Source organism: Pongo pygmaeus, chromosome 6, assembly GCF_028885625.2.
Source record: "Pongo pygmaeus isolate AG05252 chromosome 6, NHGRI_mPonPyg2-v2.0_pri, whole genome shotgun sequence".
Lineage (NCBI taxonomy): Eukaryota > Metazoa > Chordata > Mammalia > Primates > Hominidae > Pongo > Pongo pygmaeus.
The window spans coordinates 11,425,688-11,439,690 of NC_072379.2; the positions used below are offsets into that span (position 1 = coordinate 11,425,688).

At 52.2% G+C, this 14,003-nt stretch overlaps 1 protein-coding gene across 15 annotated transcripts in view; it reads left to right on the forward strand.

Annotated features, from left to right (window-relative positions):
* The window catches only part of CUX1 (cut like homeobox 1), a 464,969-nt gene that overhangs the window by 378,237 nt on the left and 72,729 nt on the right, over positions 1–14,003 (forward strand). For 7 of the 15 annotated variants that reach the window (XM_063668185.1, XM_054496501.2, XM_063668189.1 and 4 more), the window contains exons 16-20: positions 128–193; positions 1,387–1,488; positions 2,668–3,512; positions 5,700–5,865; positions 6,426–6,482. The exons of 3 other annotated variants lie outside the window; for them this stretch is intronic. In XM_063668185.1, coding sequence (XP_063524255.1) covers positions 128–193; positions 1,387–1,488; positions 2,668–3,512; positions 5,700–5,865; positions 6,426–6,482 — 1,236 coding nt within the window. The remainder of the gene's footprint in view (positions 1–127; positions 194–1,386; positions 1,489–2,667; positions 3,513–5,699; positions 5,866–6,425; positions 6,483–14,003) is intronic. 5 more of the 15 variants (XM_054496505.2, XM_063668183.1, XM_063668188.1 and 2 more) reach the window with 3 other exon arrangements.

Below are 14,003 nucleotides of genomic sequence, written 5' to 3' on the forward strand. Positions count from 1 at the left end.
GTTGCACAGGCAGCCCTGAGCCCTTTCTTTAGCGACAGGCGGCTCAGATTTCATGTCACACAGCCCATATCGTCAACACCACCATTCCCCTGATTGTTTTGTTCTTACCACACTTGTTTTTCAACAGAGAATCCAGGCCAGAGCCTGAACAGACTATTTCAGGAAGTACCGAAACGAAGAAATGGGTCTGAAGGTATGTTGCAGGCAGGCGTTTTCTTTGCAGTCAGTCACCTAGGGAAGCAGCATGTCCTTAGCTGTGTATTTGGGTTAAAACTGTGCAGTGTGATTCTGGCCTGGAACCTGATGGAAAAACAGCTAGTAAGTATAAAACAAGGCACGGGTTCAAGCACACCCAGCCCCTTCCTCCCGAGCTGCCTGCCCTCTCCCAAGCGCAGGAGGGGGTGAGAAGAAGCATTGCTAAGCTAAGCCCCCCGAGTCTGAATCCCAGCCCACTTCAGATCCTAATTACCCGGTCCCCCGTTTTTCTCAGACGCAGTTGAAAAAATAACAACGGTTGCTCTGAGAAAAGTCAGGTGACCCCATCAAATTAAATACTGCTGCTTCCTTGTATTTTTAACTCGGAAACACACTCAAGGTCCTACGGAACGGACGCATCCCACATCGTCCCGGTGGCATACTTGTTTTTAAATGGTGGTATACTTGTTTTGAATGCAGTGGTTCCTATTTAGGAAGGTAGTAAGAAATTAAACTATCCGGGTGGCTTCCCGAAAGAGCTGGGGCCAGCCCCTGGGCCATAGTAGCTTCATTTCATCAGCACGTGTGCCTGCACAAAACATCACCATGTGGCTGAAAGAATCCATCCTCCCCTCTTAGGAATTTCTGCAGGCTCCTTTCCTCCTTTGTAAATTTTAAAAAGATACTATGTGATAATAGGTGCAAACAATTTTTTAAGTTAAGCCTGTCTTTCTTCACCCTGTGCCTCTGAATGATTGATAGACAATCAGCCTCAAACCCTCTACCCTCCTTTCCCGTTTGTCCTGTGTGGGACCCCAGCCTCCAATAAACATCTAACCCCGAGGAGAGTCAGTCCCAAGCCACAGCAGTTGCTTCTAAGTGACTCATGAGAAACATTGCCTTCTATATATGTGGATTAAATGATCGGTTCTCCCGGGTACTAACCTACGGGTGGTGTCCGGCTCTGGCAGAGTAACATTGACCGTAAGGTCAAATGAGCAGGAAATCCCTCCTGCCCGGTGTCGCTGTGAAGTTGCACTCACAGCAAACACAGGCCACTGGGAGGCCACATCTGCCTCCTTGTGTCACCAGCCCCCACCCGGGGCTATATATCAGAATGACGTCTTCGCGCAGCGCTGATTTTTGTCCGAGGTTTGGGTTTGATGTCATTGGCGCAACTTCTCCCCGCAGGTAACATCACCACCCGGATCCGAGCCTCGGAGACTGGCTCTGATGAAGCCATCAAGTCCATCCTAGAGCAAGCCAAGAGGGAGCTCCAAGTGCAGAAAACTGGTACAGCTTCCATTTCTTCACCCACTGTCTTCCAAACTTAATTAAGAGAATTGTCATGAGTGCTCTGGTCAGCAGTAATTAACTTTTTTTTTTTTAAACAATAATGAATGTCTGTTCTCAAGCATTTAGGCACATAGAGAGAAGCAGGTCTATGTGATCTGTATTTGCCTAATAGTTACTTTTTTTTTTTTTTTTTTGAGATGCAGTCTCGCTCTGTTGCCTGTGCTGGAGTGCAGTGGCACGATCTCAGCTCACTGCAACCTCTGCCTCCCGAGTTTAAGCAATTCTCCTGCCTCAGTCTCCCGAGTAGCTGGGGCTATAGACATGTGCCACCATGCCCACTGATTTTTGTGTTTTTAGTAGAGACGGGGTTTCACCATGTTGGCCAGGCTGGTCTCGAACTCCTGACTTCCAGTGATCCGCCCACCTCAGCCTCCCACAGTGCTGGGATTACAGGCGTGAGCCACCGCGCCTGGCCCCTAGTTGTAATTATTCACAGAAATTACACTCCTCAACTTTGATAGAACCACTTGCATTTCAGAATATAGCACAGGAAAATGAATACCAAGTATAAAAATTATCAGAGGTCAGGTGCGGTGGCTTACACCTGTAATCCTGGCATTTTGGGAAGCTGATGGGGGAGGATGACTTGAGTTCAGGAGTTTACGACCAGCCTATGCAACACAGTGAGAGACCTTGTCTCTTAAAACACTAGCCAGGCATGGTGGCATGCACCTGTGGTCCCAGCTACTTGGGAGGCTGAGCTGGGAGGATTGCTTGAGCCAGGGAGGTGGAGGTTACAGTGAGCCGTGATGATGCCACTGCACTCCAGCCTGGGCAACAGCGAGATCCTGTCTCTAAAAAAAAAAAAAAAAATTCTCGGGGAAAGGAGCCCCAGGAGGGCATGTCAGGGAGCACTTTCACTGACACCCCCTTTATTACCCTCTACATCTGTGTGTACCAAACGCCACCAGGTCATCGAGCTGTAGCGTCAGGCCCTGGTCCTTGGTTCAGACAAGATGCCTGAATGTCTCACTGACAGGGGCCATGCTGGGGAAATACACAGTGTGGTTCTCCCAAATAACCCACACTTTGCAGTAGGTCAAGTTAGGATGAGAAGCATGTCCCCAGCTGAAGGGGGCTGCCCTGCCACACTCTCACCCCTGTTTCTCCGTGCAGCAGAGCCGGCCCAGCCTTCCTCCGCATCCGGCAGCGGGAACTCTGATGACACCATCCGCTCCATCCTGCAGCAAGCCCGCCGGGAGATGGAGGCCCAGCAGGCCGCCCTCGACCCTGCCTTAAAGCAGGCACCACTGTCCCAGAGTGACATCACCATCCTCACCCCCAAGCTTCTCTCCACCTCGCCCATGCCCACCGTGTCCAGCTACCCGCCTCTCGCCATCTCCCTGAAGAAGCCCCCCGCAGCTCCCGAGGCTGGTGCCTCTGCTCTGCCGAACCCCCCGGCCCTCAAAAAGGAGGCCCAGGACGCCCCCGGGCTGGACCCCCAGGGAGCGGCCGATTGTGCACAAGGGGTCCTGAGACAGGTGAAAAACGAGGTGGGCCGCAGCGGTGCCTGGAAGGACCACTGGTGGAGCACGGTGCAGCCGGAGAGAAGAAATGCCGCCTCCTCCGAGGAGGCCAAGGCCGAAGAAACGGGCGGCGGGAAAGAGAAGGGCAGCAGTGGCAGCGGAGGTGGCAGCCAGCCTCGGGCCGAGCGCAGTCAGCTCCAGGGACCCTCGTCGTCAGAGTACTGGAAGGAGTGGCCCAGCGCCGAGTCCCCTTACTCCCAGAGCTCAGAGCTGAGTCTGACCGGGGCCAGCCGCAGCGAGACACCGCAGAACAGCCCCCTGCCATCCTCCCCGATCGTGCCCATGTCCAAGCCCACCAAGCCCTCGGTCCCCCCGCTGACCCCCGAGCAGTACGAGGTCTACATGTACCAGGAGGTGGACACCATCGAGCTCACCCGGCAGGTTAAGGAGAAGCTGGCCAAGAACGGCATCTGCCAGAGAATCTTCGGGGAGAAGGTAAGGGATCTGATCTGGGGGCTTTGGTTCTCCCGTCTCTTCTCCTTGCTGAGGACCAAGTATCTATCCCAGAGCCTGTGACCCTCACCCATTTCAATTCACCCAAGAGCGGAGCGTAGGGCATCCTCTGCTCCCAGACTTCCAAGGTGCGGCTGGTGAACATTCCAGCCCCTGATCCCATTTGCCGAGCCCGGACTGCAGCCAGGTTCTAGGCTCAGACTTTCATCTGCATGCTGCCCTTTCGACCTCTCAGTTACGCTGGGAAGTGGATGGTAAAATCCCCAATTGACAGGGAAGGACACCAAGGCTTGGGGACGTTAACTACTTGCCCCAAGCTGGCCAGCAGCTGAGTCCACATCCAGCTTTTGCTGCCAAGGGGAGCTGAGGGGCACCCCTGCAGGCTTCTTTGGCCAAAAAAGATCTGATCTGATCACACAGAGGGACCACCAGTACGCAGAAAGCCAAAAGGGACTTACTAGAAAAAGCTGCAGAGAGCATTATTGTTCCTTTCTGTGTAACTCTTGGATATTGTTCAGTCAGAGAGGTCAAGCAACCTGCCCAGGGACACACAGCTTGGGGATGGCCCAAGCAGGGTGGCCCGTGTTTCCCCGTCATCCTTCCCTGGCTCAGGAAAGTGTAATCGTGCATGGACGAGCTTCTAGGCCTTTCTGTTCTTGACACTTTCGTGGTCACTGAGATTCAGGAGAATGAGGGTTAACCGCGCCTGCCAAATCTAAAATAAACAGCATGTCCTAGTATCATTTTATTTATTAATTTTTTGAGATGGAGTCTCACTCTGTCTCCCATGCTAGAGTGCAGTGACGCTATCTCGGCTCACTGCAACCTCTGCCTCCTGGGTTCAAGCGATTCTCCTGCTTCAGCCTCCCGAGTAGCTGGGATTGCAAGTGCCCACCACCACACCCAGCTAATTTTTCTATTTTTAGTCGAGTCGGGGTTTCACCACGTTGGCCAGGCTGGTCTCCTGACCTCAAGTCATCTGCCCACATTGGCCTCCCAACCCCCTACCATTTTAGATTAAGTAATGGAGTGCTGAATAGAAGGAGAAGCACCACTCTCCCCTAAAAGGCACCTTCCTGAGGGAGCACGTGGCTGGATCAGCAGGGGACAAATCCCACCCCCTCCCCTGCCAAGCCAGGGTCCCTGCATGGCGCCGTCCCCGCACTCCCCGCCCCGCCTTCCACTCAGTGTTTGCCATATGCTGTGCTGTGAATCCTGGTGGTGTCCGATGGCGAACTTTGCCCTGATTTTGCAAAAGGTGAAGGGGGGCGACTAGAAATGAGGATGAGTATTTCAAGCCCCTTGAGATTTCTAGTTCAGTGTTGTAAAAATACCATTTGAGAACATTGAAATAGACATTCGTGCTCATGCCTTAAATTTAGCAGAGACTTAATAGCATTGAACTTGTTTGGCCCGTGAGTGCAGTTTTATTCTGGAACTTGAGAACTTTTCAAAAGAGTGATCGGATGCAGCCCCTAAATATCCCAGGGCGGCATCTGTGTCCTGTGGGGGGTGTTTGTGCCTATACATATGTATGGCCATATGGGAGCATCAGAAAACTCGGGTGTGTACACGCAACTCGGCAATCATCTGCGGCGGAATGTCACTCCCAGGCTGGCTCCCCAGGTCCCACCAGCTCACCTCTGGGCCCCCACCTTTGATCAGGATGTGGTCAGAGCAAGCAGACGTTTCTAAATGCCAGCCTGGCTCAGCGTTTGCAGAGGACACCAGCTTCCCCGGTCCCACCGGCACCCACTGCCCCACCTCTGGAGGGATCTTGTCCCTGGCACCTTAGCCTTTCCCGGTACCACCAGGTGAAGAGCAAGGTGCTTGTACACACCTCCTCCGCAGGGTGTCAGGGTGACAGCCCTGCCATCTTGGCAGGATCAAGACCCTGGGATGAGACCCTCTTCCCTCCCTGGGAGCTAAGAGCTGTGGCTGTAACCATGGCTCACCTGGAAGTCCCCCTGTGCTGAGGTCTCAGCCACCGTTGATCTTTAAATGGGTATTCCCTGCCCACAAGCTGTCACCACCACCAGGCCGCGGTTCTGTGCTCAGAAGTCAGCCCTAGACACGCCCTGTGCGTGGTGCGTGTGCATTGCAGCAGCATCTGTGGCGTCATGCTAATACCCAGGCACTGATGGCCATATGTGTTCGGTGCCACTCCAGGTGCTGGGCCTGTCCCAGGGCAGCGTCAGCGACATGCTGTCCCGACCGAAGCCATGGAGCAAGCTGACGCAGAAAGGCCGAGAACCCTTCATCCGGATGCAGCTCTGGCTGAACGGCGAGCTAGGCCAGGGTGTTCTACCCGTCCAGGGCCAGCAGCAAGGGCCAGGTAATGGGAGTCCTGCCACAGGAGAGGGGCTGCCCCCACTGTAGCAAGGACCTGGTCACAGCAGCCCCACCTGGGCTATGCAGAGAGGGAGGAGGGAACTCCACCCCAGGAGGTGGCCAGCCACACTCCCCACCGTGGGCTGGTGCTGGGGACAGAACCGTCCCCTTCCTCCACAACCTGTCACCATGGGACTGACTTTAGTGTTTAGGAGAGAAGATCATGCCTGTCTAATTTTATAAGCAGCAGAAAATGAGTTACCAATTTAAAAAATGCTGTTTATACATAAATACAGGTAAAAGTCAAGTAGCTGAATCAGGGAGTCTGGAAAGAAAGTCAGCCAAAGGTATTAAAGTGGAAGATGTCACAGGCAAAACCTTTCACCTGCTCCTGGCCCGGGGGCCTGGCCTTGCAACAGCAGCGCCTCCCCGGCCCGCGGGTCCCCATGCCCGCCCCTCCCCAGGAGGAGTGGGAAGCCTCCCCGGGCCTTGCCACATTCAGTTAGGAAGCTTTAAGCCCTGGGCCACGTTCCTTCCTTTAATTATAACCTTTTTCTACTTTAGTCCTCCACTCCGTGACGTCGCTCCAGGACCCGCTGCAGCAGGGCTGTGTGAGCTCAGGTAAGCAGCCAGTTTCTGTTGCTTTTGCATGAAATGTCTCACTGCCTTTTCTGTTGTCCCGTGCTGTGGTCTGTCCCGGCGAGACTCCAAGGGACTGCACGTTCTGGATTTGGGGAGCTGAAATATGGCATCCTGTCTGCAAACGGGGTCCCTCTCTGTGTCAGTTTCTAATGGAGAGCGAGCTGACAGTGCGTGGAGGGACTCTGCCAAGATTTGCACACCCACTGTCATCCTTTGTCAGCCCAGAGCCTTGTGTTCAGGGCTGGAGTCTAAGTCGGAGACAGATTCCCCACTCAGGGGGCTTACCGTCTGATAGGAAGGGACAAAGCACAAGCACACGTCCCTCTCTTCAGGGTCATGTTGGGGGACTTCTTGTCTAACCGGAAGACATCCAGGCAGCCTCTGAGCAGGAAAATGGGGAGCTTTGAGCTTGAGCAGTGGGAAAGGTAGGGTAGCAGAAAGGAAATGGCCAGGAAGCCCCTGAAGACAGCTCAGGTGTGAATGGATGGAGAGCTGGGAACTGAGATCTGAGCCTGGGAGCAGGTGGTGGCAGAGGGTGGTGGCTGCAGGCTGAGAAGTTCGGGCTCCTTCCTGTCTGCATTTCACAGCCTCGAGGTCTCCAGCCACACTTGTTCTCTTTGCCACATGGTGCCTGGATGCAGCCCACCGAGGCTGACTCATGGCCACGGCTCCCAGGCTCCCTTCTGCGCCCCCCGCCTCCCTTCTCGTACGCCGATCCCACACTTGGAGCTGAGCTTTTCACAGCCAGCTTTTAGGAACAGCCAGCACTGTGAGCTGGTCCTCTTTTTCCCTTTCTGTATTTTTCTAAACATGTTGATTCGTCTCCATATCCCATTGATTCATTGAAAACACAAACAAAGCTAACAGGAGCACGAAGCCCGCCAGCTTGCCGCAAGCTCCACGAGGGGGAACATGTGTAGCATGGGGAACAGCTGTGTGGCAGGGGCTGCTGCTTCTGCAAGAGCCCAAACCCTCACACAGATGCAGCCGGAGCACCTCGGTGGCATCCAAGTCCCCAGTTGAGAGTTCTGCGTGTTTTCCGTGTTCTGATTTGATTCTGACCAACGTGGGGGTCGGGAGGCTGCATCTCACCCACGCCGTGGGTCTTCTTGGCTGGACATCTAGGTGGAGCAGGCGCCCATTGGAAGAAGGGATCACTCATTCTGGCTTGGCCAATTTAATTAGAAAGTACCAAGAACTAATCCAGATCGGCTCGAGTTCAGAATACTTCAGGGGAAATAATGGACGTAGCTGTTTGTGCTGGAGTTTTACGGACGTCTGCTTGGAAAGTTAGCCTTGATCCCCTGCTCTAACGGGAAGTTGGCCTTCTTTAAACTCACGAGAGTATTTGAGTCCATTGAGGCAGGACTGAACTTGGCAGAAAGTGACTAATGTGTTCTAGGTCAAAACCCCTCTTTAGGCCGGGTGCGGTGGCTCACGCCTGTAATCCCAACATTTTGGGAGGCCGAGGTGGGTGCATCACCTGAGGTCAGGAGTTTAAGACCAGCCTGGCCAACATGGTAAAACCTCATCTCTACTGAAAATACAAAAAAATTAGTTGGGTGTGGTGGTGGGAGCCTGTAATCCCAGCTACTCAGGAGGCTGAGGCAGGAGAATTGCTTGAACCCGGGAGGCGGAGGTTGCAGTGAGCTGAGATCGTACCACTGCACTCTAGCCTGGGCAACAGAGCGAGACTCCATCTCAAAAACAAAAAAAAATCCTCGTCCTACATAAAACAGGAAGTCTCCCCTGGTGCCAGGCCTGCTAACGATCGATGCCAGAAGCAACTTCTCCGTGACGGAACAAATCCTTGAAGAATGACGTTTTACTTTGTATTGTAACAGATCATCGCCACTGTGCTGGAACATTCGTACAACAGTCACATTTCAAACCTAGGAAAAACACACTAGGCTCCTAAGAGGAATGTAAATGATATTTGTAAAATATCAATTGACTTTATAGAATAAAGTTAGTTAAGACTCCTGGGCAATCTCGCAGATTGGAAGCAGGAGAGAGAAAAAGGCGATGAGCCCCTGGATGAAACGGAACAGAGTATAGAAGTTGCCAGTGGTTTTTTTGAAGAGGCAGCAGATGGGTGTGTCTCCCCCGCCCGCCTTCCATGTCATTCCAGCAAGAGGGGAGGTTGAGCACAAATCACTTACCCAAAACCCTGAAGTCATAGGAAAGCCACCAGCAGAAGCAAAAATCATGGTGACTAGGGAGAAAAATGGAAAAAGATTTCTTATTTGCAGGAAAATTTTTTTTTTTTTTTTTTTTTGAGACAGAGTCTTGCTCTGTCACCCAGGCTGGAGTGCAGTGGCGCAATCTCAGCTCACTATAACCTCCACCCTCCCGGGTTCAAGTGATTCTCCTGCCTCAGCCTCCCGAGTAGCTGGGAATACAGGTGCCCACCACCACGGCCGACTAATTTTTGTAGTTTTAGTAGTGACAGAGTTTCACCATGTTGGCCAGGCTGGTCTCGAACTCCTGATCTCAGGTGATTCCCCCCACCTCGGCCTCCCAAAGTGCTGGGATTACAGGTGTGAGCCACGCACCCGGCCAGGAACATTTTTAAAAATTGTATAGCATAATGATGGCAAAGTGAAAATATTTCTCTGGACCAGGAAGACTAGGAGGGCTTTGCCGAAAGAAAAGAGATTATCATATGGCTTTCCTCGTCTGAATCTTTACTGTCAGAGGTTACTTTTCAAGGGAGTTTCACACAGAGGCTCATATCTGTAATCCGAGCACTTTGGGAAGCCAAGGCAGACAGATCACCTGAGCTTAGGAGTTCGAGACCAGCCTGGGCAACATGGTGAAACCCCATCTCTACAAGAAATGCAAAAATTAGCCAGGTGTGGTGGCACGCACCTGTAGTTCCAGCTACTTGGGGGACTGAGGCGGGAGGATTGCTTGAGCCCGGGAGGTCGAGGCTGGAGTAAGCCAAGATCACGCCACTGCACACCAAGCTGGGTGACAGACGGAGACCCTGTCTCAAAAAAAAAAGAAAAGAAAAAAAGCTATGTTCACAGTATATGGAGTGTGTGTGTGTGTGTGTGTGTGTGTGTGTGTGTGTAATGGAGTCTCACTCTGTCGCCCAGGCTGGAGTGCAGTGGCACAATCTCAGCTCACTGCAACCTCCGCCTCCTGGGTCCAGGCGATTCTCCTGCCTCAGCCTCCCAAGTAGCTGAAACTACAGGCATGCGCCAGCACACCCAGCTAGTTGTATTTTTTGGTAGAGACGGGGTTTCGCCCTGTTGACCAGGTTGGTCTTGAACTCGCAACCTCAGGTGATCCACCCACCTCAGCTTCCCAGAGTGCTGGGATTATGGGCATGAGCCACCGTGCCCCACCTAGTATATGGAATTTAATTTAGAAAAATAGAGTTGCTTTCTAACAGTGGGTTTTAGTAATTCCTTGGGATGAGTGACATGAGAGACTCTAGAATCTTCCTTGACAGTGTCTCTGCGGAAGCTTCCAGCATTGCTGCCCCTGAAGCAGGGGAGCGAGCCTCTGTCCTAAGATTGCTACAAGGATTCCGATTCCCTGTTCTTCCCATGGCTACCCCAGAATCCTTTCAAGAGGCCCCCAGACCCAGAAGATGCTCCCTCCATTGCCTGCCTCAAGTAGCTCGCCGTGGTAGAACCAATGTCTGCAGGAAGGTCATTGCAAGCCCGGCTTGGCTTCTTCCTGAATGTCAGTGAGAAATGCTCAGTGCTTGAGATTCTGGGCCTCGAAGATGGACTGGCGGTTGGTTTTCCTTCCCAGGTAGGCAGGGACTTTGGACAACTTGCTCAGCCAGCCACAGCCCTGCAGTAAGGGAAGCGGGCTTACAGTGGAGTCCGTGGGGGCGGATGGCTCTGTGCTCTGTGCTCGGTTACCATGGCGATCAGGTGCCCTGCTCTAGAGTGGCCTCGCCCATCTGAACAGCAAGCTGCCAGCCCAGGAGTCTATTTTCTTTTCCTCACTGAGAGCTCCTGTCAGCCTTTTCCTGCTGGGCTCTGTTGCCCTGTCTGTCCTTCCATTTTCCTTAATGACTTAGATGCCAATTTGCCAAAAAGGAGGGAGAAATTGACATTTCATTCACATCATCACTTTTTCCTCTTGGCGGATACAACTGGCTTTGAATGTTCCTCTAAGAATCCGAGCATGGGGGTGACGGCCTTGGGCATTAAGGAAATTTAATGCCATTTTTAAGCAGCAGCGTCACTAGTGTCCCACCACTTTTTCTTAGACACTGTTGAGGCCTTGAAAAGGCGTAAGGTGAGCGATAGGTTCCATGCCAGTCATGAGTAACTTTTTTTTAAGAAAAAGGATTTTTAAGAGACAAATCTTCAGATCAGTTACCTGTTCATAGATTTCGTGGTACGTCTTAACTTTCTACAAATATTTTGTTGTTGTTGGCTTCTTGCAAAATGCCCAGCACCTTGGGATATAAAGGGGGGTGTAGTTATAACCAGGGTCATCTTTGATCTCATTTGGAAAACTTCATTTCAAGATGGAGTTGCAGGTGGTCCTTGGGGACTGATTCTGCAAGCTCCTTTTGTCTGTCAGTCATTCCAGGCTTCATCCCTCATTCCTGGACCTCACACTACTTAACCATAGCAAACATTCGTTCATAGAGGAGAAGGTAGGGGCTCATTAAGGCTTGTTTGCTCAGAATGTGCCCTTCTTATCATTTGGCAATTTATTTTATCTTATTCTATTTATTTTATTTATTTTTTATAGATAGACGGGGACTCACTCTGTTGCCCAGGCTGGAGTGCAGTGACACAATCACAGCTCAATATAGCCTCAGTCTCTCAGGCTCAAACAATCCTCTCTCCTCAGCCTCCTGAGTAGCTGGGACTTACAGACACTTTCCACCACACGTGGCTAATTTTTTTATTTTCTGTAGAAGTGGGTCTCTCTTTTTTATTCTTTCTTTTTTTTGTTGTTTTTGTTTTTGTTTTTGTTTTTTGAGATAGAGTCTCGCTCTGTCGCCTGGGCTGGAGTGCAGTGGCGTGATCTCAACTCACTGCAGCCCACACCTCCCGGGTTCAAGCAATTCTCCTTCCTCAGCCTCCCAGGTAGCTGGGATTACAGGTGCCTGCCACCACACCCGGCTAATTTTTGTATTTTTAGTAGAAATGGGGTTTCGTCATGTTGGCCAGGCTGGTCTCGAACTCCTGACCAAGGGTGATCCGCCTGCCTCGGCCTCCCAAAGTGCTAGGATTACAGGTGTAAGTCACCACACCCGGCCTTTTTTTGTTCTTTATTTCCAAATACCCAAGTAAGCTGGAGAAGTAGGGGGTCTCTGTTGCCAGGGCTGGTCTCAAACTCCTGGCCTCCCAAAGTGCTGGGATTACCGATGTGAGCCACCACACCCGGCCACTTTGTAACTTTTTAATGTGGAAGCATTTCATTGCTGTTGCTAACAAGCTGTTAACGTCTGCGTTCACACTGGCTTCAGGTGTATTATGGCTATCCAGGTGGAAGGACGGTCCCCTGCCCTTGGCTGAATCGTGAAATACCCAGCTCTTTCCTGGCGTGTTAGGAATCATGGGTTCCAAGCCTTCTCTGCTGCCTGTTGCTGTTCCCAGTCAGCCAACAGAGTATCAGTTGCCTCTTTGAGGAGACAGCTGCTATGGTCTGTCTCTAACGTGGGTGGTCCAATGTGTGCCCCTCTTTGACGTGAAGCCCACGGGGCCATGGGCTGTCCATGACCTTGTACAACCAGGAGATTCCCGTGGCCGCAGCCCCTTTCGCGGACAGGTCCACGTTCCTTTTGAATGTGCGTGTGTATCATGGTCATGGCTCTTAGCTGGTTCCCACCAGACAGCCAGGAACACGTGTCCAGGGCTCGTGAGCTTTGAACTCTGCAGTAAGATTCTGAAGCAGTGTCCTTGATAAGCAGTTGGCTCTCCCATGTTCATGGCTAACAGTCAGTGTGGGGGGCATGTGGATAGCATGTTCATAGGGACAGGAGGGGCTGATTGCACCCCTGGGAATTCCACGGCACTGTCTAAAGCAGGCAGGGGCCAGGCATGGTGGCTCACACCTGTAATCCCAGCCCTTTGGGAGGCCGAGGTGGGTGGATCACTTGAGGTCAGAAGTTTGAGACCAGCCTGGGCAACATGGTGAAACCTGTTCTCTACTAAAAATATAAAAATAAGTCAGGCATGGTGGCTTGCGCCTGTGATCCCTGCTACTCAAGAGGCTGAGGCAAGAATATCACTTGAACCCAGGAGGTGGAGGCTGCAGTGAGCAATGATAGCACCACTGCTCTGCAGCCTGGGTAACAAAGCGAGACCCTGTCCCCCCCAGAAAAAAGAATATCTCCTCAGTTGGAGACATTAAAGAATCAGCTTTTTGGCCGGGCGCAGTGGCTCACACCTGTAATCCCAGCACTTTGGGAGGCTGAGGCGGGTGCATCACCTGAGGTCGGGAGTTCGAGACCAGCCTGGCCAACATGGGGAAACCCCGTCTCTAGTAAAAATACAAAAATTAGCCAGGCGTGGTGGTGCACACCTGTAATCCAGCTACTCGCGAGGCTGAGGCAGGAGAATTGCTTGAACCCGAGAGACCAAGGTTGCAGTGGGCCGAGATCACACTATTGCACTCCAGCAGGGCAACGAGCGAAACTCCATCTCAAAAAATAAATAAAAAAATAAAAACTCAACCTGATCTCGGCTGAGCTAAGATGCAAAGGGACTGGCTGTGCCACCGTGAACCCTTCCAGAGGCAGGTGAGGCAGGCCGCGCGGGACCAGCACGGGAAGTCCCGGCTGATGAGACGAGGCTAGGGGGCCGCCCCAAGAACCACAGGAGGAAGGGCACATGCACTTCTCGAAAGTTCCTTGATGTGTGATGTGTAGGGATCACTCGGGGACCTTGCCAGAAAGCCCCTTTGTCACTGTGCGTGACCTGCTCGTTCAGTTCCCCAAGCCCCTCCAGATGCTTGTGGGATTCACGGTGGGGGCTGGCCACATGTTGCTGGAACCAGCACCCTGTGACATTTATGCAGGAGAACACGGGCGTGTGGAGGGTCTTTTGTTCCTGGACAGCCCTGCGTGGGGGACCCTGCACACCCAGATCCTGCACAGATGTCCCAGGCAGCCAGTGCTGAGTACCACAGCCCACTTCAGGTTTTGTTTCAAAGCAACAAACGTCGCTGTCATCAAGTGAGCAAGGCGGCCTACGCAGGCTGCCAGCACCGCCCCAGCACCCTGCAGTCCCACCTCCCAGCACCACCCATCACACACCCTTGGGGAAGGCTGCTTTGCCAGAACTCGGCCCCCAAAGTCTCTGTTCCTAGAGCAGAATTTGTCCCTGTGCCTCACCCAAAGAGAGGGGAGAAGTCATAGCCCAGAGTCATAGATTTATTTGACTTTTTTGTTTTTATTATGATTTGCAGGATTTTTTCCAAGAAGTAAAATGCACGATGGTTACAAAATGCAAGCATTCAAACTTACAATCTTTTTAAGAAATCGGTCACCATCCCTCCCTCATCCTCCTGTCA